Source organism: Neophocaena asiaeorientalis, unplaced genomic scaffold (assembly GCF_003031525.2).
Source record: "Neophocaena asiaeorientalis asiaeorientalis breed wild unplaced genomic scaffold, Neophocaena_asiaeorientalis_V1.1 scaffold418, whole genome shotgun sequence".
In the NCBI taxonomy this organism is placed as follows: domain Eukaryota; kingdom Metazoa; phylum Chordata; class Mammalia; order Artiodactyla; family Phocoenidae; genus Neophocaena; species Neophocaena asiaeorientalis.
This window is the reverse complement of record NW_020175731.1, coordinates 6,194,584-6,208,444: the sequence shown is the minus strand read 5'-3', so window position 1 is coordinate 6,208,444 and position 13,861 is coordinate 6,194,584. Positions and strand designations below refer to the sequence as shown.

General features: G+C 42.1%; 1 protein-coding gene across 1 annotated transcript in view; it reads right to left on the bottom strand.

Annotated features, from left to right (window-relative positions):
* Nucleotides 1-11,288, bottom strand: part of SLC5A8 (solute carrier family 5 member 8) — a 60,612-nt gene extending 49,324 nt beyond the window's left edge. Inside the window, exons 1-3 of the mRNA XM_024732158.1 lie at nucleotides 10,549-11,288; nucleotides 3,408-3,473; nucleotides 1,344-1,395 (exon numbers count right to left, since the gene is read on the bottom strand). Coding sequence (XP_024587926.1) covers nucleotides 1,344-1,395; nucleotides 3,408-3,473; nucleotides 10,549-10,899 — 469 coding nt within the window. The 5' untranslated portion in view covers nucleotides 10,900-11,288. The remainder of the gene's footprint in view (nucleotides 1-1,343; nucleotides 1,396-3,407; nucleotides 3,474-10,548) is intronic.
* Nucleotides 11,289-13,861: the final 2,573 nt, after the last annotated feature.

The following is a 13,861-nucleotide window of genomic DNA, read 5'->3' as shown; positions in this document are numbered from 1 at the left end:
CTGTAATTAAAAAAAAAGTTAAAAAAAATTGTATCTAGAGAATGTTAAGTTCCAATTCAGCTAAACAAGTTTCTATGGAGCATCTGTTGCACACCAAGTACCCTGTCTATGCTTGTGTCTACTCTTTTGGTACAGTAAAATACACAACTGATACTCAAATGGTCAAAATGCAGTCCTTGGATCCTAATTTACTCCTAGGGAGTGGCTCAATAAACTGATAAGAACAGAGTTCTTGAAGCACTGAAGGCAGTGCTTTCTCATGCCCAGAACTGCCCTTTAAAACTCGAAAGCCAACATCTTTAGTTACACTTAAAGCCGATAGGTAACTTATGAAGTTCATAGTTCAGCTCTTTACATATGAAGTGATCCAACCATGATGTTGGTAATATTGACATGGAACAAGCCTGACATTCAGAATTCAATAGCACATTATATAATGAAGTTCTTCTTTGCAACAATACTGTTGTGCTTTATTATCTATGTATTATGAAATCAGGAAATTAGAATGTGGAGTTAGCTGGGGTTTTCCATTTTCTTTCTTTTTTTTTCTTGTTTTCTTTGGGGTTGTCTGTCCATTTTATATTAACTTGAGGAAGTGTACCACATTCTTCCCATCACAGAGTCCACTTGTCCATTTTACAAGGAAGTTTTAGAGATAAATTCACTTCTGTTTGATAAGAATTCAGGGAATATAGAGTTCCCCGAAGGCTTTTGAAGGTATGACTAACACACACATTTGCCACAATAAACAATCTCAGTTTCACAGCTATTATCTGCCCGAATCTAGAGAGTACAGTAACCTGCTGATCACTACAATCATCACACATTTGTTTATAGGGATACTATAGCCATCTGTCCTTTGGTCACTAGGAGCAATCTGATATTTCAAATCACACAGATCTCTGTTTCTTGTATTTTGGACCACATTAGAAATGGGGAGAAGAAAAGTTTCTCTCCCTGCCAGATTTTACAACGGGACCGAGTCTGAGCTGGATAACACAGAAGCCTCTTGGAGATGGGCTCCAAGTTATAGCCACAAAGGGAGGAAGTGCAGTCTTTCATGATTTTGACTACAGGGGGCGTTCATTCTGAAGGGATGGAGAATGGCTGGTTGGCACATCCCAGAGAAACACCGCCCAGTGAAGTCTACAGATCTTTTGAAGCTATGATCCAGGAACCCAAAGAAGCTGCTAGTGTAGACACTGAACACACCTGGCCCGCCTCAAGCTGATGCAGGTTACTGGAAGCATTCCTGCACCTCCCCATCTCCCCAAAGATAGAATAAGGTCTGTTAAAAGTGAACCCCCAAATGAAAGTGACATATTGGTAACTCTAAAATGTACCTTGATTCAAAGCCAGGGCAGGGGCATAGATAACAATTCCAGTATACAAAATCTAGGGGGAAAAAGAAAACCAAATAAACAATATGAATTACAAAATGAAATATTGATATTTTTCTATAAATTTAATTATGAATTAAAACTACAGTTTCAATATACTTAATAAAATTTGCTTGTAACTTGAAAAATGTTATTTAAGTGAAGTTGACTCTCCTTTTCCATTTGTGGTGTGGTCATAGGTCACAAAAATCTTTTATGATCAATTTTGTGTAAAAATATGGACTTTTCATGTTGTACTTAGTGCGGATAGTCACTGATACATCAATTCAAGTTTGAAATCAATTTTCCTAGATCTAGAACAATTAGAAAGAGAGAAAGAATACAAATTTAAAAGGGGATGCTTCCTCATTCATATGCTTTGAAGCTGTTGTTAATCACTGTATAATTAATTGGGAAAACAGTGAAAATTGTGGAACCTTGTTTGTAAAAGTTTGCATGACCACTAATTAAACAAAAGTGTAAATTTGCCCTAAAATTTCCTGAAGGCCAACAAAAATTCTATTCTACCTTTTAAATATTATTTATTATTTTTCATTCGTACACTTAACAAATATTTATTAATCTGGGGTACAACAGTAAGATAAATATGTTCTTTTTTCTCAGAATACCATTTTCATTGCATTTGATCTTTCACATACATAGAAGCTAATTCTATGATTACTGTATAAAACATATAAAAAATGTTATATAGTAGTTGAATGATTAAATTGCATGAGTGATCTATGGAAGTAAGTCTTTCAAATAGCAGATTCTGAAGCTCCCCTCTTTTTGCAAGAATGAACTAGCTTTTCACAGTCATTATTCTGTCCAAGTTAAAGATTTGAAAATGTGACCACAGGCCACCTTCCTAACATTTGTCCCCACTTTTTCATTTCTGTTGGCACTTCTAATGATGATCCAAAGAGTGTCTGAACTCCGCTGTCGAATGCGAGCTACCAGCCTCAGCTCTGTGTCAGAATCTCTACCAGACCCCAGAGGGCTCCTTCCTTTTATACTGCAAGTGTTAAGGACAGATACAATTTAAGTTACATAATTTACAAAGATGTAAAATGGAGTCAAGTTAAATAATTGCAAAGGCACTCTGTCCTGCTGTAGCAAACGTTTCGGTAGCTTTTGAATGGAGAAATGGAATTATAAAAACGGATGAGAATGAAAACTCCTTCCTGGACCTCCATTATCAAACTCATTCTTAAAGCACTTAGCTGCCAAGAGGAAGATAGGTCTAAATGATGTGACAATGATAGTGATAAGCCTCCAGCAGCCTGGATGAAGGGTGGGAAGCGTTCTCTGTCACTGATTGCTTGGCAAATCTTTGCTTTCCATTTGTGCCAAGCAGTAAATCTACACTTGCATATTCTTGAAGTACTGGATTGTGTAGTTGGCTTTAAAAACTCCTCCAGAGTGCATGATTTTGTTGTTTTATATCAATGAGTACATCAGTTGGGTTTTACAGTTCGATTTTTAAAAGAGAGCACTGATTCATTTTTTAAAGTATGCTTTCAAACAAAGAAAATTATTACCTAATGTCTTCCTATGTCAGTTAATTTTTCCTATTAAGTTTATTGCTTAACATGTTGCAAAATACTATGAAACATACAACTTGTTTTCCCTTTATTACAGTTCCTACTATCAGCTGCTACAGTTCCTTCAAATATCTTTGTCATCTCAGTAATGCCCTTACTGTCACTTTGGTGGGGACAGAGGGAGGTGTAAGAGGGAAAACCATACTTTCCTAAAGTAACATAAGTGTTGCTTGTGTTAAATATTCCATGTTTACTTAAATCATTCTGTTTTCCCAGGAAGTAATGCATTTGCTGAAACACTGTTCAATGATCTTAAGGATTAATGTTATGTAGTGACAAGTGTTTTTCCTTTTTTGTTTCCTCCTATTTTCATCATCCCTTTTTAATCTTTCATGTATTTACCAAATAAGCTTGACCCAGATCCATTGTTTAAAAACACTGTACATGAAAAAAAGAGAAAATAAATGAACTGAGGGTTACTTACTGTTTGAACAATGAAGAGGATTGTTCCACAGAGACGAACATATTTGTTAAATCGAAGTCCTAAATACTGTTTCCAAAAAAGGAAAAATGGTTAATATGTAAAACTTCTGGACACTTTTTAAAAACCAGCAGCTTGGGTTTCGTTGGTGGCACAGTGGTTCAGAGTCCACCTGCCAATGCAGGGGACATGGGTTCGAGCACTGGTCTGGGAAGATCCCACATGCCGCGGAGCAACTGGGCGGGTGAGCCACAATTAACTGAGCCTGCGCGTCTGGAGCCTGTGCTCCGCAACAACAGAGGCCGCGATAGTGAGAGGGCTGCGCACCATGATGAAGAGTGGCCCCCGCTGCCACACTAGAGAAAGCCCATGCACAGAAACGAAGACCCAACACAGCCATAAATTAATTAATTAATTAAAAAAAAAAACACCAGCAGCTTAAGAAGTAAAGGAGTTAGAAATTTAAAGCAACTTCATAACTAATTCGTATTCTGCATTCCTATTTCACTGTTATTTTAAACTACATAGAGAAAAATTGACCCTTGCTTTAGAGTACTGTTCAATGGGTTTTAACACAGAACAGCTCCATCACCCACAGGAAACTCCGTCAAAAGTTTCTCCTTTCTTGCTCCTTTGTAGTCAAACCCTCCTCTCACCCCTAAACCTTGGCAATCACTGACCTGTTCTCCATCCCTACGAGTTTTGCCTTTTGCAGAATGTCATACCAATGGAATTATATTCTGCATTTTCAGAATGAGCAAAGCGTTGTCCTCCCCTTTCTCTTGGTATCTACCCAATACATTTCCTTTGATACACTTAGGGAATCAACCCTTTCCCACTTCAGGCAATTGTGGAATTGACAATCAAGGTGCTCAGCCTAGGCCAAAAGACAGTCACAGGGCCCATGTTCAGCCAATCAGCTTCTCTTCTCCATGGGTATTTGAATCTTAGAGGCAAGATGTAAAGACAGAAAATGATTGGAGCAGAAGCAGACTGATCCTGACAGGGTGACCTGAAGAGGCTGCCCTCCCTTCTGTCCTTTTCAAAGTCTGTTTGCTCAGCTTTTCCACCTATGCTATGAGCTACTCCCATATCCTTACAATAAAAAATTTTAACTTAAATCGGCCTAAGTAAGTTTCTGTTCAGAGCCAAGCGTGACACCTGCGATACCTTATAATATACAAGCGTACCTCATTTTATTGCACTTTGCTTTTTTGTTCTTCACAGGTACTGCATTTTTTTACAAATTGAAGGTTTCTGGCAACCTTGCGTGAAGCAAGTCTATCGGTTCCATTTTCCCAACAGCATTTGCTCACTTCATGTTTCTGTGTCACATTTTGGTAATTCTTGCAATATTTCAAACTTTTCATTATCATTATACTTGTTATGGTGATCTCTGATCAGTGATTTTTGATGTTACTATTGCAAAAAGATTACGACTTGCTGAAGGCTCAGATGATGGTTAGCATTTTTTAGCAATAAGACACTTTTAAATTATGGTATGTACATTGCTTTTTAAACACAGAGCTATTGTACACTTAACAGACTACAGCATAGTGTAAACATAACTTTTATATGCACTGGAAAAGCAAAAAGTTCGTGCAACTCGCTTTATTGCAATATTCCCTTTATTGTGGTGGTCTGGAACTGAACCTGTGATATCTCTGAGGTATGTCAGTAGTGTGCTTATCTCCAATATTATAGATCATAATGTATTACAGAGTTAGAATCCTAGGATTTTCGAGCTGGAAGGAAGCCGGGGTCCAAGACATTCTTTAAGTTGAATATTATTACTACATATAGAGAGAATTCTAAGGCTGACAGTAGTCTTTTCATATAGCAGGAAAAATGAGGGGGAAAAACTGACATTAGGTAAATATCAGAGGAAAAGACACCAGATGTTTTTGCTTCATAATCACAGCTAACATTTATAGAGTATTTGCTGCATGCCCTGTCCTCCCAACAGCTCCATGAGGCAGTTACTATGCATAAGTGCATGTTGGAAACCAGCACACTGGGTATTCACTGAGAGAATACCAAGGCTGCAACCTAATAATTGCTGGAGACACAATGCAAATCTGGGATCATTTGATGACAAACTCTGTGCACCTAACCACTCTGTTATTCAAAATGACAAGAAAACTGCCCATGTGTCTAAGATCCATCCAGAGTGACTGAGTGGCACTGACACATAATAGGACGTCCTAAAATAACTGAGGAGTAATGAATATACAATGCAGTGCAGTGAGTGCTCTGGGGCAAGAGTTCCAGCCCTTGTTCCAGCCTTACTCTTGACTCCACGAGCTTGGGACACTCTAAATCTCAAGTTCCTCCTTTTGAAAATGTGGATCCTAGTAATCATTCTTTCCCCACTTACTCTGCAGGATTTTGGAGACTATCAAACGATGTAAATGGACGGGGAAATGTTGTAAACTGTTCACTTAAGAGTTAGTACATTACGAAGCTGGTAACCAAATCCATAGGCCTGAGAATTTAAATCTCAGTGATTTACATAAGTCGAAATCATCCGAGTATATTTTGGAAGACTTTTTAGAAAACCCAAGAAGTGTCTTGAAGCATGGGAACAGAGCTGTGTTATTTCTTCTGAGTTGTTTTAGTAAAACTCTATTAAAAATAAATGTCCATGAATTGACAGAGAAGTCTTTGCCTTTTCTAGGTACGTATATTCATACTGCTGGAGATTAAAGAAAACTGAAGAGGAAAATGTGATGGAGGTAAGAATGTAGCAAGTTGAACAACAACAAAATATATATATATATATATTTTTTTTTCCCCCCTCTCACAATACTAACTCAAGACAGAACCAAGAATTCTATCACTATCTCAGTGTTGAATGAAAAAAGTGCACAACCTAAAAGTTGAGAATTATGTTTTATTCTGAGGCCATACTGAGGACTATAGCCCAGGGTGGCAGCCCCTCAGACAGCTCTGAGGGTCTGTTCCAAAGAGGTAAGGGAGGAGCCAGGATACATAGGAGTATTTGCTGGGAAACAAAACAAAACAAAACATGTAGTTGAACATCAAAAGATTACTGCTAATCACAAAGAACTGACAAAGTTAATGATTTTAGTGCTTTTCTGTGTATGGGAAAATGCAAGAGTCTGAGCTTACTGAAAGCCTTCCTTTAGAATACATCTTATCTATCTAGGGCCAGTATCCTATTTTCCTCCATCCTGGATTCCCCTCAGGGTGCACCATGGGGGGTGGCTGCAGTGGCTGATGGCTTGGTGGCCACAACATCCTTTGTTTACCGAATGGCAGGGGACAGTCTTGTCCATCTCAGATACTGGGCTGCTAAAGAAATACCTAAAGATCAAGTCACTGATCAGTAGGCTCAGAGAATAGCTCTAGGATTTCTAGACAAAACCACAGAATAACAGTAGGTGTCTATGTTACCAAGCAGGACCCTATGGTAACTTCCTGGGACAGACCCCTGCCCCCATGTCCTCTGCCTGCCTCTTGTTTATAGAACAGCTGTAGTCTTCCAGGCCTCCCCTGAGTCACAAAAGCCTGGCTCAAGAATTAATGATTGAAAGGGTGTGAGCGTGTAGTGACAAAGGAGCAGATGGGCCAGGAGAACTAGTAACAATTCAAACAGTAAATCAGCAATATGGCAGTCACAGAATCTTTAGTTCCTCCCCAAAGTACCAAGATAACAGTATCTGATGCACATTTCCTGAGTTGTTTTACAGATGCTAAAACCTCCATCAAATGGAAGAAGTTAATTAATTGATGACCATGAGCATGTAGTCCCAGACCTACTGGAGCCTGAGGATTGATAATATTAACCCCTGTGACACTGCCCTATCACCTCCCCACCAATCTATCAGAGAATGCTGCACAAGGTGGTCACATACTCTGTGACTCCCCTCCCTCACCTTGCCTTTAAAAATGCTTCCCTAAAACCCACTGGGGGAGTTGAGGAATTTTTTATCATTAGCTGCCCCAGACTAATAATAAAAGCTGCACTTTCCTCCACCGCAACCTGGTGTCAGTAGATTGGCTTTACTGCGCATGGACGAGCGGACCCAAGTTTGGTTCAGTCACACCTATAGTCAGTTGAGATCTCTCATAGTCCTCAGTACTTTGAATAACTTAGGGACACTAAGATTTCTACTGATTTTTTTTAAAAGAGAGAGAGAGAGAGAGAGAGAGAGTCTGGGCAACGTAGTTCAAACACATTGATTTTGCCGGATCCAGAAACATCCTGAAGAGACGGTGAATGCAGTTGGGCTCCTGCATATTTCTTCTCTGAATCTGGAAGTCGCTATACACCTATCAGGACTACACCTTGAAGACAGTGATAAATAGATATCACAAATGCTTCTGAACAGCCAATTGTAGCTAACAATCTGGAACTAGGGAAAGATTTCATACTTGCACAAGAATGCCAGGGTATCTCAATGCTGGACTTCTTATTCTGTATAGTTGATTCCACCTCTCAGCATAAAACAAACAAAATATGCCACAAGAAAGTGTTTTCCATGACCAACTGCCAGGGACATAGCACGTTACCTAACTTCCCTGTCCCCAGTGGCCTGGCATCCACTAGGCGTGGACACCCCCAGTGTGTCCACAGCCCCTTGTGTCCTGCACCATGCCCCTTTTGCCTGCACCATTCTAAACTCCACTAAGGGTTATAACACTCACCGGAGCCTTCAGAATCAGCCAGTACGCACCACTGCACAGCCTCTAGGCATGTGTCCACTTTGTTTCAGGCTCTCTTGTGTAGCTTAACTTACTCAGAATCTCTGTCTGCAAGATGGGGCTCTCACAGTATAAGAATTATTTTGAGCATTGAGTCAGATAATGTATGTCAAACAGGCAACCCAGTGCCCAGCCCGTATTAAGCATTCAGTAAACGTTTGCTTTTTGCCATTTTTAGCTGGAACTCTGCTAACTTAGCCTCCACCCCTGCAAATGTGTGGGAAATCTGCTTCTGGTTGAGTTAATCACCCGAAGAGGCACAGGTCAGTGATTATGAGGGGAGCATTCGCCTATGGGGACTGAAGTCCTCTTGCCAGGTTCTTCAAACCCTTTCTGGGTTTTGGAGTTGGCTAACTACAGATCAGAGCTCACGGACTCGAAATGCCTACAGATCTCATCAGGTAAAATACACCAACTGGGTCAGCCAGGCGTTCATATATTACCAGGTTGAAATATTCCTCATATCCATTAAGAAATATGTCTTCTGACATCTCCCTCAAAGCAAGAACTCCCTTCAGTCCTTTCCATTTTCCCTTTTGCATTTTTGTTTTGTTTTGTTTTGTTTTGTTTTTGCGGTATGCGGGCCTCTCACTGTTGTGGCCTCTCCCGTTGCGGAGCACAGGCTCCGGACGCACAGGCTCAGCGGCCATGGCTCATGGGCCCAGCTGCTCCACGGCATGTGGGATCTTCCCAGACCGGGGCCCGAACCCACGTCCCCTGCATCGGCAGGCGGACTCTACCACTGCGCCACCAGGGAAGCCCCCTTTTGCATTTTTGATAAAGACCTAAATGCAGATAGATTTCTCTACCATAAGAAAGTAACCATGCAGATACAATGAAGAGACCTCAATATAGAAATTAATAGGGAATGAGAGAAACGGCTGTAAAGTGGGGTTCCTGTTGCCACAGGGAATGTGGGCCCAGTGTCACTAGTCTTTTAAGTTTCAGAAGAAGTCAGAATCTGGAATTTTCTTTGACTTCTCATCATGCTAAATGATGCTAAATTAATTTTTTTTCAAAACATTATAAGGGTCAACAGCAACAAAAAAGACCTAAAACTGAGTTTGTCTGGGGTAATCAGTTTGTCACTTTTGAGCAAAACAAAGAAACTCTACTCTGCTCACTTCTGGGGCGATGACTAAACGCTCTCAAACACCATGACCAGAGCGCAAAGAAGGCAGTGCTGCACCAGGGGCACCTCACCCTGCAATGAGTTCACTAGAGCCCAGGCAGTGTGTCACCAACACTTGTTGTGCCATTGGGGCCCATCCCCAGCACCAGATGAACCAGCCTCACTAAGAAACCACCATCCAGTGGCTCTGGGTTGGGGCAAACACTACATGAACTCGAGGACAAGGTGGCTGCTGAGAATGAGGCTCGGGGTCCTTGGATAATGGTCTGTTAGAGAGACCACTTCTGCAGGTTTGTCCATGGAACTCATGGAACTGGGCCCGACCACTCCCCTAAACTTTTATCCTCCCCTGACACTCCCATTCAACAACTCTTTAAACTAAACCAAACATTCACACTATCTTTGCAAAGCCCTTTCCGGCAGACGATTTGAGAAAATTTATAACCAGGGGACCTGTGCAATTGGAAAGATGGTTTCCCTTAATCATCTCTCCACAGAGAGAGAAGGCGGAGATGCTTAAGAACTCTGCAGCCAAATTTTCCTAGTGATCCCAAGGGAACAACCTCTACCACCATCACCCCAATACTTATGGCCAACATTTACTCAGCACTTACCCTGTGCCAGACACTATTCTAAATGCTGCCCTTGCATCATCTCATTTAATCCCCCCAACAACCAGATGAGGTAGGTGGTATAATTATTCCCATTTTGAGACTTAGAAAGAGGCACAAAAGGTTAATTAAGTCAGCCAAGGTTACCCAGCTAGTAAGCATAGACTCTGGTCTCAAACACGAGATTCAGAACCTTAACCATGTGAGTGCCTGACTCTCCGTGGAAGCCATGTTTGCGAGAGGGAAGGAGGGGAGAGTACCCGTACTTCCTGGAAAAGTGAGTGGACCGAGGACCTGGAATGAGGGGATTCCTTTCAAGGAGGAGGAGCTGAGACTTACCCTTCCCCAAGATAACAAGTTGAAAAATCTTTCCCCTTGACTTGGAATCAAAGATGTTAAAGCAGAAATGGCCTTACTGAGCACTAGTCCAAATAACTCCGTTTACTCTGGGAGCCTCTCTCTTCCCCTGAGCTCATGAATGTTAAGTCCCGAGATTATTTTTCGCCTTTACAGGACACCTCTCCCTAAAAGGGGCGGGCAGAAGAGGTGATGGATATGAACGGGGAGAGACTTGGATGTGGTGGTGAGCCTGCCCCCAGGAAAATCCCTCCAGGAGCTGAAAAGTACTCCCCTCACCCCATCACCTCTCCCCGGGCCCTCCCTCACCCTGTACCTCGTTGGTGCTGGTAATTCCCAGTTTGTAGAATACCGGGAGAAAGACCTCCGCGCTGAGGACCACCACAAAGCAGTAGGTGATGGCAAAGATGCTGAATATGGCCCCAAAACGGTAGACTTCGGAGGGGGTGCCCAGGACCGTGACAGCCGACATGAAGCTGGCGGTGAGGGACATCGCCACGGGCACGGCGGTCATACTGCGGCCGCCCATCAAGAAGTCCCTGGAGGTCTGCTGGCCGCCCCCCGCGAAGGCGTAGTAGATGCCGACGGCGGCAGAGATGAGCAGCATCCCGGCGAACACTAAGTAGTCCCACACCACGAAGGTGCCGATGCCCCGCGGCGAGACCATGGCCGCGCGGTTGCCGGGGCCCTGCGCGTAAACTGGAGGCTCCGCGGCTCGCAGCCGGAGCCGGAGCTTCACCTGCGCGCCCTGCGCTCACTTATTCCCGAGCCGCGCGCGGCGGGCGTGGCGCCCTAAGGGGCTTAGAGGCGTCTGGCAGGTGTCGGTCCCCGCCGGCACCCAGCGTCTCGCGAAAGGGAAAGGAGGGTACGCTCTGGCAGCAGCCCCTGCGCCCACCGCAGCCAGCAGAGCCCCCCGAAATGGGACTTCGGGGACCCGACCCCCAGGTGCCAGGCCAGGGTGGCTCCCCGAGCGCCGCGGACACCTGGGCAGGTGAACTTCGAGCTTCCAGCCGCCTCTGGCGAATCCTCAAGGAGTGCTCAGAAAATTTTATCAAGTGGCACCCGAGGGAACGCACTATTTAAATGAGCAGGCGACCTATGGGAGAGGTGGGTCGAAGGGCAATTGTCACGCCTTTATTTTTTTTAACATCTTCATTGGAGTATAATTGCTTTACTATGGTGTTACTTTCTGCTTTATAACAAAGTGAATCAGCTATACTTATACATATATCTCCATAACTCCTCCCTCTTGCATCTCCCTCCCATCCTGCTATCCCACCCCTACAAATACCGTATGCTAACACGCCTTTACTTTTAGCTTTCCAGTTCAATAGACCGGGTCCTTACGGGAAGATACACCTGGAATTTTTCGATTGCCTTACGTGATAAATTGATGGGCAATTCGGGTGACAGTGTGCAGTGAGCTGAGGACCCGGTCCTTAGGCACGTAAGCAGTTATAAAGGAGAGGAACAAGTCTGTGCTACTGGTTGCCTGCGCTTTCATTCAACAAACAATTTTGATTCCCAACAGTCTCTCCTACAAATGATAGTTGTTATAATATCAGAAATATTTAATTAGCCTACTATTTAATAAGCCTTACCATGTGACATATAACATGCTTGGCACCTTGTACATTAACTAGTGTAATTCTTACTATTACCCTTGATATAGAAATCATCTCCATTTTTCAAAAAAGGAAGCTGGCCAAAACACTTTCCGAAGGAAACGGTAGAGATTAAGATTTTTAATCCAGGTCTGTTACAGAATTTGTTCTCTTAATCACAATGCTATACCTTTGTAGAGTACAAATGTAGACACATGTTAAATGTAGGCACAAAGATGTACACCTAAATGAAGATACCTGAAAGCATATGGAAGACAAGATCATTTCCGGTAGTAGCACTCAGTATTTTAAGTGGCTTGCCTTGAAATATTACTAACAACACGAGTCATGCCTGTAAAGCAATGTGATCCTCAGGTTTTTCTCCTAAAAGAGGCCCTCTGGCCAAATAAGCCCTGGCATAGGTGTATTTCAAGCCATCCTTGTTCATCTTCATACATCTTTATAATTTACCAGTTGACCCTTGGTAAACAATCCACAGAATGCATTTAGCCCAGCCTAGTATGTGAAGAAAGCTATATCAGACAATTTTTTTGTAAACTGACGTTATGTGTATAACACTTTTGAAAGGAAATAAAGAAGGAAATATAAGCTAAATCCAAGTAATTTAATTATTTAAACAACTACATGGTTTGGAATTATGTCCCAACTGTGTGAAATTTACTATGTTTGCACTATAATATTATGACCTTCTTGGACAGAGACAGTATTTTCTCCTACTGTCACCGCCTGGAGCTCAGACTCTCACCATGAAACAGCACCATAAAAGTTATAGCATCCACTACATCTGGGGTTCTTCCATCTCCACACAAACTATAGTGCTTTACTTTACGACCCCTCCCAAGATTCATTGTGTACTGCCAGTGTACTCTACCCCCATTAGCGTCCTGCCAGAGGATTAAGTGAGATGATATGTTCTCCGGAGATGATGGTCTCTGATTGTATGGAGAGAGAGGCATTTTGGTGGAAAACACCCAGACGACAGAGGGTTGGCTGTCCAATTCTCTGATGATGGGAGATGTTATGACTTTGAACCCAGCAATAGTAGTAGTAGTTGTGGGGAGGACAAGAGGTCTTCCCACCTACTTTTAGGGAGACATTTCCTTTTCAAAATGCACCACGATGCATGTTTTTAGTCCAGTTAAATGTGACTTCCTAGCAATTCATCCTACATTTTCTGGCCCTTGACCAGCTCTCAGACACCTTTTCCTACCACTTCTTTTCTCCATTTACTCTACCCCAGCCACATTATCTTCTCACTGTTCCTGGAACATGCCAAGCCTGTTTCTGTCTCAGGGCCTTTGCATGTGTTGCATCCTCTGCCTTGAATGCTCTTCTTCCAGATATCACCATGACTCTGACCTTCACTTCATTCAGGTCAAATGTCATCTCCTCCAAAAACCTTCCCTGCCCATTCCATCTATCGCTTTCTACTCCCTTACCTTGTTTTTTGTTTTTTTAATATACAAATACAATCTGACATAGTTCTTTGTTTATCTTGTTTGTAGTCTGTCTTCTCCCACTGGAATAGAAGCCCCATGAAGGCAGGGACTTTGTCTCTCTTTCGTTCATCACTATACTCCCTGGGTCTAAAACCTGGTACATGGTAGTTATTTTAAAAAATATTTGTTGACTATGTGAATAGAAAAAGGAAGGGATTTATTAGCAAATTCTCTCTAATAAATTGACTCAGTCTTGGTTTTTAATGTTGCAAATTTCATCTTGTTTCTGTGTTTCATAGACATTTTGGAGGAAAAATGAATGAAGCTACATCAGGAACTACTTTTTATTTTAAAGCTACATTTAGACCTTCAGCAGTTATCTTTATCATTATGTTTTCTTTACCCATTTTATCAATTAATACTGCATTTGGCTGAGAACGACAGGAACCAAAATAACGATGGTGTAAGCAAGATAAATGTTTACTTCTCTTTCACACTTAAAGATGTCCAAAGATAAGTAGCTGAGGATTGAGGTGAGGAGAGGGGTGAGGCTACATGAAATGAT